This window comes from Brachycentrus maculatus, unplaced genomic scaffold (assembly GCF_059751285.1).
Source record: "Brachycentrus maculatus isolate JH-2025_06_01 unplaced genomic scaffold, ASM5975128v1 h1tg000010l, whole genome shotgun sequence".
NCBI classification, from domain to species: domain Eukaryota; kingdom Metazoa; phylum Arthropoda; class Insecta; order Trichoptera; family Brachycentridae; genus Brachycentrus; species Brachycentrus maculatus.
The window spans coordinates 1624389-1641804 of record NW_028280764.1 but is presented as its reverse complement, the minus strand read 5'-3'; the positions used below and the strand labels follow the sequence as shown (position 1 = coordinate 1641804).

Here is a 17416-nt window from a genome sequence, read left to right as displayed (position 1 = left end):
GTGGTGTTTTCATTATTTTCAGAAATAAGCTCCAAAATTTGGGACGGAAACGGAACCTACGTGGTGGATAACACCCCTAAATATTCAGAAGGCAACAAAATATCCAACAAAATGATTGTCGGTGAGTACTTACAATAAAATATTTTTATTTAAACTTTATACTCTTTCTAAATGAGCTTTTAATTAGTTTTAAGTTACCAATTAACTTAATTTTTTTCGTTAATTTGTTGTTATAGTTAAAAGTAGTTTGCATTCCATCCTCTCTGCTTACCCCTCGGTGAAGCGGCCTGATGTTGTTAGTCTAGGTCTTCAGTTATAGGCCATGGTTATAATATTCTACTGCATGTCATTTATATAGATTTTTGTTTTTTCAGATGTGGTCATACCTTCCTTGATCATAGCAGCTCTGTTCATAGGAAATGCTTTCATAGTGCTCATCATATTCAAATACAGGAAAAGGTATGGTTCATTTAAAAACAAAATAATAATTTAGAGATATATTTTTTTATATCTTTCTAAAAGCTAACTTGATTTCTCAGCTTCTATTGTTTAACATTTAATTAAATTATTGTAAAATAAATACTAGTGGATTCTCTAATTACTCATTTATTGATTTTGTTAGACATTTTTTGAGAATTTCAAGTAGAAGGAGAAACAAGAAATTGTCTCATTTCCCCTCATTAGATAGAATTCACACCCACACCTGCAATATGGTATTCATTGAATTGAATGGTAATCATTCGACAAGGCAATCAATATTATCTGTGTAATCTTATAGTCCCTTCATAAAACAGCTATTAGCATGATTGGTTCAACGTGTAGCAGGTTCAAGATTTGATCCCGTTTCAAACATAATCCATAGTATTTTATAATAATGACTGGATTTTAATAATGACTGAATTTGCTGAAGCCAGAAGCGTTCTTTAATGATTGAAATTTCTTTCAATAATAAAAAACCCTTGCCGAAAATTTTCATAAGTTTGATGGTATACTATATTATATATATATATGTATATTTATTTTTACAAGGTTTCAATATTCTTTTTTAAGATAAGAGCAGTTAAAGGATGTGCAACTTTTTATTGATGAGAATAACTAAATCACTAGTAAATATTTAATATTTTTCAAAGGATACAAATAATCAGTTGGTTATACCAGTACATGTTTGTAACCCCTTTGTCCTTGCCTTGCTTTGTGTCCTTGCCATTGCTGAAATTCTCTTTTTCCTCTTCTAAATTAAAAGTAACTTCTATTTCTCTTACCTTTCATTTCCCATAGAGTGATCTCCTTCAACCTGAACTCAACCAATTGCAAATTAGCATCCTGTTAAATATATTCCACTCTTAGGGTGCTTGTCCACTACCCAGAATTCCGTGTAATTTCACCGTCCGGCACGTCAGTTAGCGTTTTAAAACGACGATTGGCTTGGATTGGCACAAGCTTTTGTCCATCTTTCTTCAGATTGGAGCTCTTGATCGGTGCGTAAACACGTTGCGCGTAAATTCAATGACGCTAAACTGTCGTAGTCGTTTTCATTTTTCAAAACCGGACTGCCGGACGGTGAAATCCCGTGTAGTGGACAAACGCCCTTAGAGTTGAGAATCTTGAGTGTAAGACTGATTATGTATTGCTTTAATATAATTTAGAGCCAAGTAAACCTATGCACCATTAGTGTGGATAGGGATGAGATAATGATTTGCTAGTTTATTTATTTTTATGGCTTTATTTCCAGAAAAGACCAGGAGTTGGAAGAAAATGATGAGTTTTCCACTTTAACGAGAGATATTTCTCTAAAGAACGGAAGAGCGACTCGCGAATTGAATGATGATGCTACAGATGCTGTATAACCAAAGATTTTTTTTTATAATGTTGAAGTTTTCCAGACATTCTTTACAGATTAACATTTAACGGTGGAATTTATACAATGAAAACTGCACTTAATTAAATTATAAAAGTATTTTTTAAGTAAATTTGATAATGTATACCTGTTATTTTGTTACTTTGTATTTTTTTTCGCACTTTTGAACAATTATTATCTCTAAGTGTAAATAATTGAAATGTATCATCTCATATGATTATTTACCAACGTTCTTGCATATTTATGTATTTTTATGAATAAATATTCTTAAAGTAATATGTGTTGTCATATTCATTTATCATTCTACAATGTGGTTTTGAACACATATATTGCAACCTTAGTAACAAAGAAATTCTAACCAAATAAAAAAATTCAGATGAAATCTAAAAATTCATATTGCCACTTAACACATTTCGGCCGGGTGTTTTTTACCCCCACGAACTGCTGGCGACGGGATTTGATAATTATTTACATGTGGTTAAGATCTTAACTAAGAGATTGGTATGTACATAATATTCGTATATAAACAATGAATATGTAATTCCTTCTTTTCTTAGTTTGAAATGGGGCCGGTGCAGAAGGTAAAAATACTCTTTCCGTCCTAAAGCATCAATCGACTGAAGGGGTAGAAATATATTTCCTGTCCATAGTGTGTTAAGAAGAGATAAAAAAAAACATGCCATATTGCCAAGGGAGTTATCGAATATGCTGGTCAATGCAGAAGATAACTAAGAAACATTTGGTGTATTTATCTCCATTATTTAGTTATTAAAAAATACTTCATCATGTTGTCGCTTAACTAGTTCCCTGACTTGTCCAAGCGCGACTCAGGCAAGGAGTTTGTATTGCATTTGAGGAGTCCAAGCACTGCTTGGATAAATCGTATTCCGACTCGTTAGTCCTGCTTTACCAGAGTCAAATATTGACCTATTTGTTTTTATTGAATGACCCAAGCGGTGTTCAGTCTTGTTTCAACTTCTTGGTGTCAATTTCTTGCACTGGCAAATTTTATCACCAAAATTCGTCAGTTAAGTGGTTAAGCAGGGTTAAGGGTTCCTATTTGTCCTGATACATCAGGATATGTCACCCCTTTTGAGGGTGGCTTCCCGACCACCAAAAAACATTCTGACATTTGAAAATTTTAGAACCTGAATGTATCCGTTTAGGAAATTTGAAATAAATTTCAATATACATATAATACAAACATGTTTTTTAACCTAAAAAATTTGTGAGTTAAATCTTGCTACCTCAATGACAAAAAATGGGTCCTGAATACAAAATTAATTGGTTCTTTTAGTAAAAATATTTCAATGGGATATCCGGTAAACTTAGTAACCACATACCTAAGCAATATCACTGGGTAATTACTACTACAAGGCAACTCTTAAACAAGCTTTGTTGGTATACTGAAATAAAAGATTATGAGCAGTTTTTTATAAAATAAATAGTAAGTGAAACTGCAGCTTTTGTTCAAGACTCAAACCAAAAATATGCATTTGTCCCGCACAAAGGATTAAAACATTAGACTTATTAGAAAAAATATTCTTCTTCTTTCCATGTTCACTCCCTAGGTGGAGCATATGGCCAACACGAGACGTCTCCAAGTCACTCTGTCACACGCCATCTCCTTGGCTTCCTCCCAGGTCAGTCTGGCGTCTCGAAGTTCCGCTGAGTATAGCAGTGAATGGTCGTCAGCGGCCTTCTGGGGCGCCGGAATCCTCGGGGTTGGAAGAAGAGTCATGAGGGGTTGATGCACTCAGGTGGCATTCTAAGGAGATGTCCCAACAATGTCCACCTTCTCCTCTTTAGGACTTCCAGTTTGAGGGGCTGTTGAGTTCTTCTCCTCACATCGTCATTCCTGACAAAGTCAGCCACAGTAGAAAAAAACTACACTTCAATAAACTTTCCGTAGAATAATCAAAAATGGAAATAACTTATTTCAGAAAATTTATGTAGATTTTTGCATGCCTTTGTATTGTAAATAAAAATTAAATACAATTTGTTGTAGGATTTTATTTAAAAAAAAATACAGTATGTAATTAGTTACAAAACATGCTTATGTAACTACATACATATGAAAATAAACATAGTGAGAATGGGAAGTATAAAAGCAAAAATGTCTCTACAATAAATTCTGTATGATGCATCATATTACAAAAATTATCAAATCATCAACTCGAAAATATTAATTATTGCAAAGTGACCATTTTTGTTTTGTTTTTATACCCCTAAAATGTATATTCTTACCTAAGTATTTTTTTAGTCTCAAGTTTTAGATTCTCTTTAGTATAACAAATCACAAATCGAAGACTAGTAGATAAAAGTATTTTTTTAATTAGATAAAAATTAAATAATCTAAGTAATGATTATAGAGAATATATTATATGAAAATAACAAATTTGGCACTATTCCAAGTAATAGATAACATAAATGTTTAAAAATATATCACTGATAATAATAATGTAAGAATATATAATAAGATAAGCCATAACAGGGATTTTTTTATTTTATTTAGAGAAGTGAAAATAGAAAGAAAAAATTTATGGGTCTTTTTTTTTGAGGATTGTGAAACCTGAGTTGGAGTTAAGTGGATTTTATTATTGTACACAATTTCTATAAAAAAATTGTCACTCCTGCTAAATTTTTATTTATTATTTTTGCTTAAGTTTTATGTCAAAAGTTCTCCATGTTAGAGTACAACTAGTTTCCCTGCATCACTTATCGCTTACAATGTTCTATATCTATATATTAAAAGCAAAATTGAAAATATAATGAACTGGAAGTGATGTATACGTTTATATCTTTATTTTTAAGTAGAGCGTTTTTTAAGGGACTAAGAAACTGAACAGTGTGTGCAGATTGTTTATGTCCATCTTGAGCCCTGTTTATTAACCGCCCTACACATACGAAAGTACGTGATAAGCGCGGTTTTTCTTCGCCGTTCCGTGCTAACCCGTATGACCTACGCGTGAGAAAAGATATATGTTCCAAAAATATTTCATGTGTACCGGATACACTGACAAATTTTTGTCAGGTTTCATTCCTGACAATATTTTGTGACAACAAACGTTGTGATTTTTTTGTTTGTTTATAAAAAAAATATGCCTGAAAATAACCCGAAGGTAGGATGGTTAATCGGAATATAAGACCTAAAATAGCCTCAATGCTTCATAAAATTAAAATTAAATTACGTATTCTTTGGAAAACCTTTAGTTATTACTAAGCCTGACAGATTAATTGACTCATTGTCACGTTTTTTTTTTTTAAAGTGAAATTTATTTCTGAATACTTGGAAAGGTAGGTTGGTTTATTCATAATTTTTTCACCAATATATCGACTTCTGTTGCAGACATTACATTTTTTTTACATTGAAACACAGACACACGCCACAGCGTAGTTGCGTACAGGCTCAATTGCAAAACTGTCATCACAGGTTCGATTCTCGCTAATTGCAAAATGCAAACAAGATTTTTTTTATTTGGTCTGGGTATTTTGCATATCTACCTTCCCTAACCTTACTACCCCCTACCTAAAGAAAAGTCCTTAAAATATAAATTTGCTGGGTTTCCTTAAAAAAAAAAAACGACAACATTAACTAGAAATGCCCCTGAAATGAAGGTTAAAACATTGGAGAGTAAAAAGAAGTTAAACATTTGGGTAACCATTTTGCAAAAGGCTGTTATTAATATATAATTTGATTAATAAAACGGATGGAAAGAAAGGAACAACATTAATTCTAATTCAAAGGCAGAGAGACAGATGACTGTTTGTAAAATACTTTGTAATAAAAAACATAATATTGTAACAATTATTGAAACATTTAAAAACAATGTATCTAAAATAGCCTTGTAGGTTTTGATAAGCTTGAACAATTTCATATTGCTCATTGAAATTCAACAACAAACAACTAAGGAACATTTATTTTCATCAGTATAATTATTCAGGTAAGGATTTCATATAAATGTTAGTAAAGATACTAATGCAATTTTAATGCCAAAAGCATGAATATGGAGAAATTAGTTTTTTAATTATCGTCATGTGTAAATGATTCTAAAATCTACCATTTACAAAGCACCAGACCTCTTGTTGTAACAAAGAATATAAGAATCACATTATGTATCTCAAATTAGTTGACAAAATACAGAGTTTCAATGTAGAAAACTTCTCAAGGGTTCGAATTTACGATAGAGATACCGAAAATGTAGTTCCGATACGAATTCATAGATGGAAATCAACATAAAAAATTTGTAATCAAAATTAATTTGTGGTATCTATACTACAATAAATAAAATAAAATGAATGGATCATGACTGCATGTTTAAATTAAATGAAGAGATATGGTATAAATACATTTATACAATTTAAAAAATGTATAACTATTAAAATTCTAAAAACTGGGTTAGTACCGAAACCGATAATTTAATTAGATTCAAAATATGTACATACATATTTTTTATGATGAAAAGTATAATTTTTCAGTGCCTATAGTGGCTCATAAAAAATTACAATTATTGAACACAAGAGGTTAGAATTATACAAACTGGATAAATTTAAGGCGGCAAAATAAAGTAGATATCATTTCAAACATTTTCATGTTCCAACATAATTTTTTTTTATTGATTGATGATCTATTACCAACCATGAAAATAATTTTCTTCTTGGTAAGATTTAATATTAATTTTTATAATACATATATCTGTAATTGTTATAAAATACCTATATTTATAAACATATTTATATATACCTGTATAAAATAAAGGGAAAAAACCCCTATTAACTATAGTAATATAATTGTCAACATAAAATTACATATAAAATTATAAAAAAAATAATTTGGAACACTGTAAATTGATTTAAGAATAATATTTACAAGCACAAAAACTATTACTTACTTATTTACAACCGTGAAACAATTATTTCTGAATACAATTGGTCATAATATGAATGCGTGATGCATGATGCAGTTAATCCAAATATGGAAGAATATAATCATCTACAATAGATTCATTCTTGTGCCACATGAAGTGATCTACCCCAGGAACTGTAATAATGTGAAGTTTTCCCTTTTTATCCAATGTTTGTAAGCCGATGAGATCCTTTGTATAAATATCTTGAGATTTGAGTTCAACGACTGTTTCATTGAGATCGTAGTATCCAAAGTGACTGAAATTCAAAACAAAATCATTATTTATGTGAAAATAGTGAAACATGATAACATGAGGTAATGAACTGAATGAGAAACTACACTAGACAGTATAACTGAATTAGTCATACCCAATATGTAAAATCTATAGCAAATAATATTTACAAACATGTACATATTTTTAAATATACATACCTACACTTGAATGTAAATTAAGTACAAACAATGATCTAGATCAGGTATGTCAAACTGGCCGCATGCGGCGGAGTATTTTTTTGCGGCCTGCGGGTAAATATTTTTTATTTAATTAATTTTTTCATTGAAATCTTTTTTTGTAAAACGATTTCAACGAATAATGTTCAGTGTGTTGGCAATAGCTTAATATAGTCGCTGTAGTAAGTATGCTAATTAATTAAAAATAGTACAAAATGATACCGATTTTTGAGTTTTTGATGTGGCCCGCCGGCGTACCCAAAATATCTTATGCGGCCCTTGGTGCCTTTGGGGGTTTGACATCCCTGATCTAGATATTTCTATTGACTAGTAAATTCAATTTAGGTTAAAAAAAATGATAGTCTAGCAAATAATGGATGCCGATTTTCAGACCAACCCCAGGAATCAACAGTCAAGATGAGTATTTAGAAAAAAGTTATGCAGTGGAACCTTGAGATACAAAATGAATTCTTTCCATAAGACAATCTGAACCCAAAACAATTTATCCCATAAGAATCAAAGTAAGTTGGATAAATTCATTCTCAACCTTACAAATGACTCTTCATGATAGTATTCCATGGTGAAAATCCTATACAATTTGATGAAAAATTATATGAAAAAAACTATTGACATTCTTTCTCCCTTTATTTGTGTCAACCTATTATTCTGCTTATTATAAAACTATTTGAGTTTTTTGTGGTAATGTCGTTGAGATCTGCCTTCATGGTGTAACGGTTAGCGTGTTTAGCTACCGTACTGAAGGTTCCGGGTTCGATTCCCAAGGTAGGGGGGGTGAAAATAAATATTAGTGGTCTTACACACTTTATTTCTTAAATATATCCCTGGACTGGACCTTGAAGCGCAGGAGTGATCACCTTGTCTTTATATAAGAAACGATTAAGATAACACTGTGTCAATATGATGCAGTGCCGTATGCACCATTGGGTGCAGATAAGGGTTAGAAGAATGTAGTTGAGATATCAGTCAGCGGTGCATTTGAATCTGTATTCCGAAATTCTGTTGACAGACCGATGCATTTATTATTTAAAAAAAAAGTCATTCATATTCCTGGGAATTCGAAGATCCACACTTTTAGAAAAAATAACCAAAACACACCTGCTTTGCCAGGGAGTAATCACTTGATCATCGGGTCCACCGATCAAAACCATATTTTTCAGTTTTAACAAGCCTTCTTTGAATTGATCGGATTTATCAGATCTACAAAAAAAAAATGTTAATGTATTTCAGAGGAAACATGTACATATTAGTTTATACAGATAGAAATATAATTTGTCATTTATTTATTGAGAATAAGAGCTGATTAAATTTAGAACTAAAAAATGATTATTTATTTATATCATATAGAAGCAACCTGCATAACAATGCATTATTTGATCCCACAATAATTTTACATGATTAAGGATTTACTGTTTTGAATTTTGAAACTATTGGTCGAATAATAAGAGGATATGTATGTAGTGATAACTGTATAATGCTAATAGTCCTATGCCAAATGCTATGTTGTGAGTTTTGCTTTTATATTCAATATTGTTGTACTACTATAAAATGGAGGTCAATACATACAATATAGCGTTGTTAACATATGGTAAGAAGACACTATAGTCGTAAAACAGCTTCTGATGCCTTGGATCATTCCAGTAATTTCCAACTGCTGTGTGTTGTCCAACTCTTGAGTAAAACAATTCGAATGCTGTCTCACGAACTAACCCCGGGAAGAATAAATGTAGGAAAGCAGCTGGAAGATAAAAAATACACACTTAATGCCAAATAACATATGTAATAATAAATATTTGTTATAAATCACCTTGTAGTTTTAACATGGAAAAGATGCAGTCACTGAATTCTCACAAATAGTATACATACAACATTTTGAGTGTGTCCTAATAATTGTTCACAAAATCTGGATTATCTCCAATTACAGGAGTTATTTTCATATTATTTTTTGACATCTCATCGAAGATGAAAAAGAATATTGAAGTCTGGTCAGCCTATGACGGTCGTCAGCCCCGTAAATGCCCAGACTTCCAAATTCTTCTTCATCTTTGATGAGATGTCAAAAAATAATAGTATACATAATAATAATAATAATAATAAAACCCTTATCCGCACCCCAATGGTGCATAGGGGCACTGCTTTATATAAACGCAGTGTTATCTCGATTGTTTACACATGAAGGAAAGGTGATCAGCCCTCCACTTCAGGTACCAGTCCAGGGTAATATTGAATAAATATTACAGTGAAAAAATCACTTATATTTATTTGACCCCCCCTGGAAATCGAACCCGGGACCTCCAGAACGGTAGCCGAGCATGCTGACCATTACACTACTGAGGCGGATTATACATAACGGAGTATACATAACTGTTACTTTTATTTGACTGTTTTTGATAATACATATTTTGCTGCATCAACTCAACCTCGCTGATATGTAATTCACTTCTTTCAAACATTCAAAAACACGAGTTGTATTGAGATTAAAAAAAGCATTTGTATAACAAATTATAACAACTTCAAAATACGGAGTCAAAACACCGGATTTTGAAGCTTTAACATTCTAAATGCCATTCGAAAAGTTGGCATTTATCTCGATACATTGACATGACATCATTGTTAACAGTGGTGTCTTAATAACCCAGGGAATGTCTGAGTATTGAGTCGAAATGCAGTTAATTAATTTTAATCAGTTGTCAATTGTCATATAAGAGGTAAACCAAAACAGAAGATTTTTGAGGAGAGAAGTACGGTCTCTCCTCTTCCCCACAGATGAAAAAAAAATGTGGAGAAACATCTCCTCTTTGGTGGAATTATTTCCGTTCCTTAAAAATAGAAAATAAAATTTTAGGGGCTTACGATTCTTTATTTTGGTCATTGATAAACATAATGTTGGATCGTTTAGTCTAAATGACCTTACAGAGTCTTGGGAAACATCAACTACTTAGTGTTAACAATGATGATGTATAGTGTATCGTGGCAACCCTACCTTGTGTACTACACCATCTTTTCAAAAATTAAAATTTTTTACATCATCCGATTACTTAAAATTATTGTGAAATGAATAATAGAATTTGGGTTATTTATTCTTTTAGCATTCACTTTGTGGTAAAATATGATGAAATTATAAATAAAATATGTTTTTTACCACTTCAGTATGTGTATATTGCTACAGCCAGTTTTGCCATAATAGATGCTTCCATCTACAGGTATCAGTACAGTTAATTATTTATTCTTATTAATGCTTTAGTTTATATTTGAACTTGTAGCTGGAAGCATCTGTAGTTTTCAAAACTAGTAGTAATATATACTCAAGTGAAGTGAGTGGTAAAACACATGTGTTTTATTTATAATTTAAATAGAATTTGGGTATGTGTAAGGATTCAATAAGCCAATTTTATTTGTCGTCATAGATTGCAGGTTAAGTAATATTGCATTCAAAGTTAAGACTCGACAAAAATATTGTGCATGTGTGTTAAAGATTAAAGAATCAATATTCAAGTTGACATTATATATAGAAAATAGCATACTTTAGCACATTAAGGAAGCCCTTTAAATGTAAAATAAACGTAATTTTTATAAATAGTAAAATACAGAATTGTTGGGTAATATATCCAAAATTAAACAAGGTTATTGGATCGAATTCTACTTTTATTTACATATATTTGATAATATGTGATGCGTTTCGTCTTACAGACATTATCAATTCGAGTGTTTGATAATGTCTTAATAAGACGAAACGCGTCACATATTATCATATATATGTAAATAAAAGTAGAATTCAATCCAATAACCGTGTTTAATTTTGGATATATTGCCCAACAATTCAATATGGAATTCTACCGACTGTCTGCAGTTACAATAAATAAATAAAATACAGTATTGATTACCTCCATATTGTCCTCCTTGCGGCGAACTTAGAGAAATAAAGTTATTCACCGTATGGTTTGTAAAGGTTTCTAGAATAACTCGACTGACCAGCCCTCCTTGAGAATATCCTGAAATGATATTCAAATCACATTAAAGAATTTGGGAAACAAAGACAAAGTCCACAACAAAGACAATAATAGTTTGGAATCCCTTGCTATTATTATAGACAGACAAGAATTATAATTATTTTCCATCAAATTATATTAAGAACAACATTTACATATTGTGAGAAAATAAATTTATTTATAATATTAAATTTTAAATATTACATAAAGTTTTTATGAATTTTTGGAATTTGCCTTATTTCAAAACAGTAGACTAATCATTTCTTTTTCTCTTGTATTGACCATGCTTCTAATTTTTGTTTTGTGATCTAAATTCTATTGTCATTTAACATTTTCAACACAAATACGAATGTATTATAGAAGTCTATTTGCTTATTATAAATTGCAATACAACACATTAAGGACACGCATTTTGAAGTAAAATTATACCAGGAGAGCATAGATATTTGTATCTATACGCGTTGAAGCCAATTGAATAATTATTTTTTAATGATAAAAACTTGCAAACCACACACTAATACTACTTTATTTGACATCCTTGTTTATATCAATTTATAGTTTGTTGAATATTCAAACTTCAATATTGAAATTTTGAGTGCCAAGGGCACATTAAACAATACTTACTTGTGAACTTATTGAAAGAAAAGTGGAAGAACAGTGGAATATACACAAGTGTGTACCGTGAGACATCTATAATAAAACTTTGATACAAATTGTCTTTTTATAAAAAAATTACACACATACATATACATATAAGTGTATATTAATTAATATTTATATATTGCAAATAATTTAGGCTAACAAGCGTAATATTATTTCTCATGACATATTGTTGACAAATAAAATACAAATATTATTATCTCAACGAGATAAATAAACAACGAAATTCGCGTCATCAAGAGTGATACCAATATATATATATATTATATATATATATATATATATATATATATATATATATATATATATATATATATATATATATATATATATATATATATATATATATATATATATATATATATATATATATATATATATATATATATATATATATATTTATATATATACATATATATATATATATATATATATATATATATATATATATATATATATATATATATATATATATATATATATATATATATATATATATATATATATATATTTGGAACATTTATAAATATTATTTTTAATATTAATAATGGGGCTACAAAGATACAAGATCCAAAGTGATAAATACATTTTATCATGGTCATTTTCTTTGTGACTGTAAGCATGGAATAAAATAAAGTGATCATAATAAATCATAATTAAAAAAAACTTAAAAATAATTTATATTTTAAAAAATTAATGAGGAATATTTGTTTTGAATACATAAGATACATCATACATTACAAAAATATATGAGATAAAAATATATAATTGTATTTGCTGTTTTTTTATTATTTCAACAATGTGAGAGTTCATACAAATCTCATTATTTAGATTACTTTAGTGCAGTGACTTAAAAATACATTAATTTTAAATAATTTACAAATACAAAACCTTTGTCTATATAAAATACTGGTTAATTTACATCAACGCTAAACACAAATTTAGAAAATAAATTGCAATGATAAGGTTTTAGATAATATTATGTATTTCAATAAAGACTTTATCATTCAACTAACACTATCAACTAAGCATGACTAATAAACAATACCAGAAGATATATTAGACATTAATCATACTACGTATTTAATAATTCCTAATCACATTTTAGCTCTTTTTTCGTTCTTCTATATTTCCTTCAAATTATTTTCCTGATTCTGTTTTCTTTAACTTTCTTTGATAAATGGCATAATATAAATAAATTTATTATTTTGGTACTTATTTAAATATTAAGTCATTGTATTACTTTCATTGCATAAAAAAAATATTTAAAAATGAATATGTATGTAAGAGAATGTTTAAGTCTAATTTATTTATTTAAGTACATAGTACTTTTAACACTCCCAAGATTTAAATTGATTACTTACCTAATAAATGAATTCCGTCAGGATGGATTGCAGAAATATTTGCCAAGTCTTTTCCCATTTCTTGAACTTGGTGCCACATTGGTTCCAGACTCGACCATCCTCCAAATCTATCAAAGTTATATATAATAGTTCCCGGATGTGCCTAAAATGTTATGTAAAATTTAGATTTAGCCCTTGTGACAAATATATGGCTCTGAATGGATCACAGCAATTGCTATGGGTTTCGAGATTTTTTCAAATATAGTTGTCTGTTCTACACAGTCACAGACTATGTTGGTTTAATAAGGTCTACAGTTTTGCAAATAATCATTTTGTTTTACGTTTAACACATTGCTTGCGGGAAACGCTTAAAAGCATCTTATATATGGTAGGCAGCGGGAGACGCTTATAAGCGTTCTATTTTCTTATTTTTTAATGAGCACAAGAGACACCATAAAACATTGTGATCAGAATTGGGTTTACAGTTGCTTGAGATAAGTATTCGGATTCTCCAGTTCTTTGAACACGTTGCGTGTGGCAACGGGGATAGCCTGGAACGACTAGTTGTGATCGGTAGCCTGGAGGGAAAGAAAGGGAGAGGAAGATCCCCCACACGATGGACCGATCAAATTAAGGCAGCAGCAGGCACCTCAGTGGTTGGAGCGCTACGTGCAGCGCAGTCAAGGGATAACTGGAGAAGAGTCATTGCTTCTGCAAGGGTCACAACCCTCAGCAATGATGAATAAGACGGAGAAGAAAAGAGATAAGTATACTGAGGGCGGTACTGAGTATCATGCGGCAGACTGTCTGAGTATAATTAGGGTCGAGGTTGATGACCGCCCGACATCAACGTGTTAATAGCCACAGTACACTTTGAAAAATATGTTTTCTTTGATAGTCTCCTAAATGTTTGCATCTGGCGATTTACATCATTAGATCAAGAAGCTAAAAACAGATTTTGCTACTGATAGCATTTTTGGGTTGTTATGCCCTGTATGGTTCGAGCTACGGACCATATTGAAGCATTCATTATTTAGACAGATAACCAAGTAAAATGTTCTCAACTATTGAACATCAGGATTTAAAAATGATTGAAATTTAGATTTCATTTGTAGTTATATGTTTTCCAGCCTCCGTTTTAGACAATTTGATTTATGAAGTTTATACTTTGAAGCCAAGATAATAAGCATTCTATCGGTTTTAATTTATTTATAGTATTCTTATTTCACGTAATTATTAAATATTATAGTATTAAATAGAAAAAAGGTTTAACAGAATGATGAAATTAATATATACTGGATGTGATGTCGTTGAATACAATTTGACCTTTGTCAATTGTCATCTTATTCAAAACTCAATATGATCAATAAATAATGTACACACAGATAATTTAATGGGTGATTATGTAAACATAACCTGGCAAATAGGAAATGTTAATGGAAAGTTTACAAGTAAATATGAAGTCAAGGTAGCAATTACTTGATAAATACATAGCTGTTTAATAAAATAAAGATAAACCTTAACCTTTTGAATCCTATTAGCGATTAGCACCATACTTTCAGCTCCGGTCAGAACTCCGTGTAAAATAACAACGGGTTTGTAGGTATCTCCATAAGAAAGAATATGGAGAAAACAAAGTATTAAAGAACTTATGCGCATTCTTTTAGAAAACATTCTATAATGAGAACTTTGAGATCAACGGAACGACTATGCTGGTAGGCTCTTTGTTCACTTATAAAGTTGTTTATTCATTTGACTTTGACATTTGACAGATACGTCAAATATTAGGTGTTGGGTTGCCAGTCGATAAATAAAAATATTGAAGATCGCGGGAAATTCAAAATTCATTTGTTCATCGTGATTTGGGGTGAATAGAAGTCATATGGAAGTAAATATTTTTTTTGTAAAAAATAAACAATATTATATTCTCTTCATGCTGATAATACCAAATACAGTAATCGATCTTACAATACCGGAATTGATGAGTGAAAAGTTCCAAAAATCTATGCAAACATTTGTTTGTGTAGATTTGATCGCGGTCGGTCACAAAAAACACAAAGAACTGGAAATTAATTAAAAATGGAAAAATACAAAATATATTTAAACCATAAAATACAATCAGAGGCCTTGAGAATAAATTAATAAAAGCTCATTATGTTTTGTTGGCGCGAAGAGCCATTTTTTTGGTTTGTTTGTCCCATTAGTTCAAAGGCAATCTATGTTGACCTGAAAGAATTACCTTTGTTGGCCTGAAATATATTTTTTTATTGACGAAAAGCCTCCTTATTTTTAAATTTTATCGAAAACAAGCAAAATAATACATCGATACAAATATAAAATGGCAAAATAGCCGGACTTGAATCCTTAATATATTCATTTTCTCCATTCAAGTTTTCATAAAAATTACAATATTTATAGGCATTGTTCGGTGTTCAAAATAAGCTTATTGTAAGAATGTTTAAAAAAAATTACAGGTACAAATCACGGACATGGCTCTATATAGACTTACAAACCAGATGCATTATATTTGTTAGACCATATTGGTTGAAAGGCGTTTTCAGCACTCATTTGAAAACATTTTCGCAATCAATTAAATTAATATAATTACCTGGATTTTTAAAGAAATTAATAAATAAAAACAATTTGCTTAAATGTCAGACAGCCGTTATCGCGCATCGCCTAAAAAGTGGTAAACTACGCTATCTCCAAATTACCGAGTGATTTGATTCCCCCGGGCAGACAAGGTTTGGCTCTCCTTAACAAATGACCCCCAGAAGGGCGTCACGTCACGTGACAGGTCGACCATTTCGAGTTCATAATATCGAAGGTGTAATTAATTAATCAAAATGGCGATAAGTCCGCCGGGATTACGAATGAAAAGTTGATAAGCAACCCTTTTCTGTTAATTTATCGGGGGAATGGTAGAGACTGCGCCACGAATGGGTTTGGTCCTTCCAATTTGATTGAAATTTTGTATAAAAATCGAATAAACTATTTTAAGTAACGCTAAGAGAATAATTTAAAACACCTCCGTATGGGAATTTGACAATATTTTTTGTGTAATGGTTTTGAGTTCTGTAAACACCTTTAAATTTTCGTATTTGAAACTCTTATTTTTAATAATAGAAATAGTAAATTTTGCTATTACGTGTCGGGTGTATAATATTTATACTATATGTATTTTCATTTGCAGGGAGCTCAGAAATAATTAGCGATCATCTTCAATGAAAATGATTCTCAGACGAAAGTTCTCATGAACTCGGATGAAAGTTCATATGAGTTGTATAAATCGTCATGAGTGTGTAGGTTAGGGGTTAGTACACCTGACAGGACATCAGAAGACAACAGTTGAAATCCAGTTATAAGACAATTATTTTTTCTGTAATATGATGAATTTATATTGTAATATCGATTTTGTCCTCTTCGTTTAAGTAATCATAGTGTTTATTCTAACGGGTGAGGAAAATTTGCCTTACTAATGTCATCGTACCATGTATATTGTTCTTGATCTCGTTGTAATAAATAGTTCTTAAACCAATTCAATATTGTCTGCAAACCGGTCTTAAAATGGGTGATTAAGTTCCTAATTATGTTTGTACTAGAATCTGCTGAAGCATTAAAATAATCCTTGTTATGTAACAATAGATAGTCGGAAAACAATGAAATCCAACCATTTTGACCCGTGTTATTGTATTGAGTAGATATCGCTCACTCCTTTCAACAACGCCATATATAAAAAACGTCAACTTTCAGTTGTGCATGTTTTCGGAGTGCCCAGAAAATGTTCTATATCCTAGCAAAAGCGGCATATTTTTAACTTAATATTTACCCGCCACAGGGCAGAAAATGCTGTTTTTGCATTTTGAAGAAAAGGTATTGTTTAATATTTTTTTTAATGTACTAAATATTTTTCAAATGGAGAAAAAACCTTCAGTTTTTACCTAAAAAGATCTGTTTCACAGTAAAAAGTTCAATAAGTGCCTTGATGTTTATTTTAATACATTTTATTATATTCTTAAACTTAAAAAACGATCTCCTGAAAAATCAAGTTTTTTGATTTATGACGTTGTTGAAAGGATTGAGAGATATGTGTACCCTGAATAAAATTCTTTGTAATCTGCGAAATTAAATTAAGCAGTGGACGGCCTGGGCGGCCTGAATCTGGTGTCTTGTAAAAGAGGTAAGCTTGATT

At 30.5% G+C, this 17416-nt stretch overlaps 2 protein-coding genes across 2 annotated transcripts in view; one reads left to right on the top strand and one right to left on the bottom strand.

Moving 5' to 3' along the window:
• Window positions 1–2134, top strand: part of LOC148313548 (uncharacterized) — a 74027-nt gene extending 71893 nt beyond the window's left edge. Inside the window, exons 7-9 of the mRNA XM_088262008.1 lie at window positions 23–121; window positions 375–459; window positions 1733–2134. Of these exons, the coding sequence (XP_088118134.1) occupies window positions 23–121; window positions 375–459; window positions 1733–1847 (299 nt within the window). The 3' untranslated portion in view covers window positions 1848–2134. The remainder of the gene's footprint in view (window positions 1–22; window positions 122–374; window positions 460–1732) is intronic.
• A 4497-nt stretch (window positions 2135–6631) lies between these two features.
• Window positions 6632–14994, bottom strand: Ppt2 (palmitoyl-protein thioesterase 2). Its single transcript, XM_088261672.1, has 6 exons — window positions 14749–14994; window positions 13246–13387; window positions 11117–11224; window positions 8799–8970; window positions 8331–8432; window positions 6632–7021 (listed from the first exon to the last, which is right to left on the bottom strand). Exons 1-6 carry the CDS (start codon window positions 14896–14898, stop codon window positions 6823–6825), a joined length of 873 nt encoding a protein of 290 aa, XP_088117798.1. The 5' UTR covers window positions 14899–14994; the 3' UTR covers window positions 6632–6822.
• Between the last annotated feature and the right edge of the window lie 2422 nt (window positions 14995–17416).